This window comes from Sinocyclocheilus rhinocerous, unplaced genomic scaffold (assembly GCF_001515625.1).
Source record: "Sinocyclocheilus rhinocerous isolate Xijiao unplaced genomic scaffold, SAMN03320098_v1.1 scaffold47791, whole genome shotgun sequence".
Taxonomy (NCBI): domain Eukaryota; kingdom Metazoa; phylum Chordata; class Actinopteri; order Cypriniformes; family Cyprinidae; genus Sinocyclocheilus; species Sinocyclocheilus rhinocerous.
The window spans coordinates 982-2,173 of NW_015652984.1; the positions used below are offsets into that span (position 1 = coordinate 982).

Consider the following 1,192-nt stretch of genomic DNA (forward strand, 5'->3'; position numbering starts at 1 on the left):
CTATCTTGAGCATTTTTATAATATTGTACAATATACTGTTTTTTTTAAATGATTCAGCATTTTGATAACATATATGGCTTTTGTAACTGTCGTATAATATTACACATTGTGAGCACTGGCTCAAAACCACACTCAAGACTTAGAGTAAATATTGTGCAAAAATAAATGTTCATTTAATGTCAGCAATTCATGTACATATAATTTTCATAATAATATCATTATTTTATAATCAGCCAATTAGATTCAGCTGCGGCCTAGCGGTTTACTCACATGCTACTGGATGATGCCTGCAATGAAGTAAAACAAATCTTCATAAAACTATTTAAAGCTAACCGACAGTGTCATGCAGAACATTTACTAGTTAACCAGTGATGTGCACTTACCTTGCTGTCCAACTTCTTCATGGTGACTAAGTCCAAGGACTTGAGCGAGTGTCCCGTAGGAGAGATGAAGTAGAGGCAGATGTGGATTCTGGTGTCGTGGTAATTGAATAGAGAACGCTTTATTTTCAGCTCTTCCTGCAGGTAGTTTTCAAACTGTGTGTCGATATAGTCCACAATGGGTTTATAGCTGAGAAAAACACATTGCAAGAAATCAGGGATTGCGATATGCATTAACTTATTAGCATCAATATTTGAGAGAATTTTTATACGTTATCCCTTCTAATGAAATCAAGACATTTTGTGAGAATGAGAGAGTCTTGTGTAGAGTCTTGACCGGACCGTGTTTACACTGCCTGACCTGGTCCTTTAACTTCTTGGCCAGTTTTCCCTGCATGCATTGCTTGTAAGCTTTCAAAGCCTACACGGTCTCATTCTGGATGCATTTTTCCCAAAAGATGCAATGTCTGGCACGGTTCCCAACTACATCAAACAGGCTGCAAGTCTCTCTGCCTGTCTGTCCATCTTTACAGCCAATATTCAGAGGGTTAGAAGGCACATTCTAGCAGTCAATGTTTATTTTTTTCTTCTCACCAAACCGTCAGTGAAAGGGGGCACTTTCTCAAGAAATTCTTGGTCAAAGAGAGGGTCAAACTGAATATTATGAGAAATGTTTTATTTTCTAATTGTTCTAAATGAGATTTGCAACCCTGTAACATTTGGGACATGCCTAAAATTTGATTAAAACATTAAAATTACGTTTTATTAAAATATATATATACAGTGCCGTGAAAAGGTTTTTGCCCCCTTCC

At 36.8% G+C, this 1,192-nt stretch overlaps 1 protein-coding gene across 1 annotated transcript; it reads right to left on the bottom strand.

The window, feature by feature from the left end:
* Nucleotides 1-249: 249 nt before the first annotated feature.
* Nucleotides 250-1,089, bottom strand: LOC107715186 (septin-8-A-like). Its single transcript, XM_016521244.1, has 2 exons — nt 384-1,089; nt 250-287 (listed from the first exon to the last, which is right to left on the bottom strand). The coding sequence occupies exons 1-2, from the start codon at nt 612-614 to the stop codon at nt 267-269; spliced, it is 252 nt and encodes an 83-aa protein (XP_016376730.1). The 5' UTR covers nt 615-1,089; the 3' UTR covers nt 250-266.
* Between the last annotated feature and the right edge of the window lie 103 nt (nt 1,090-1,192).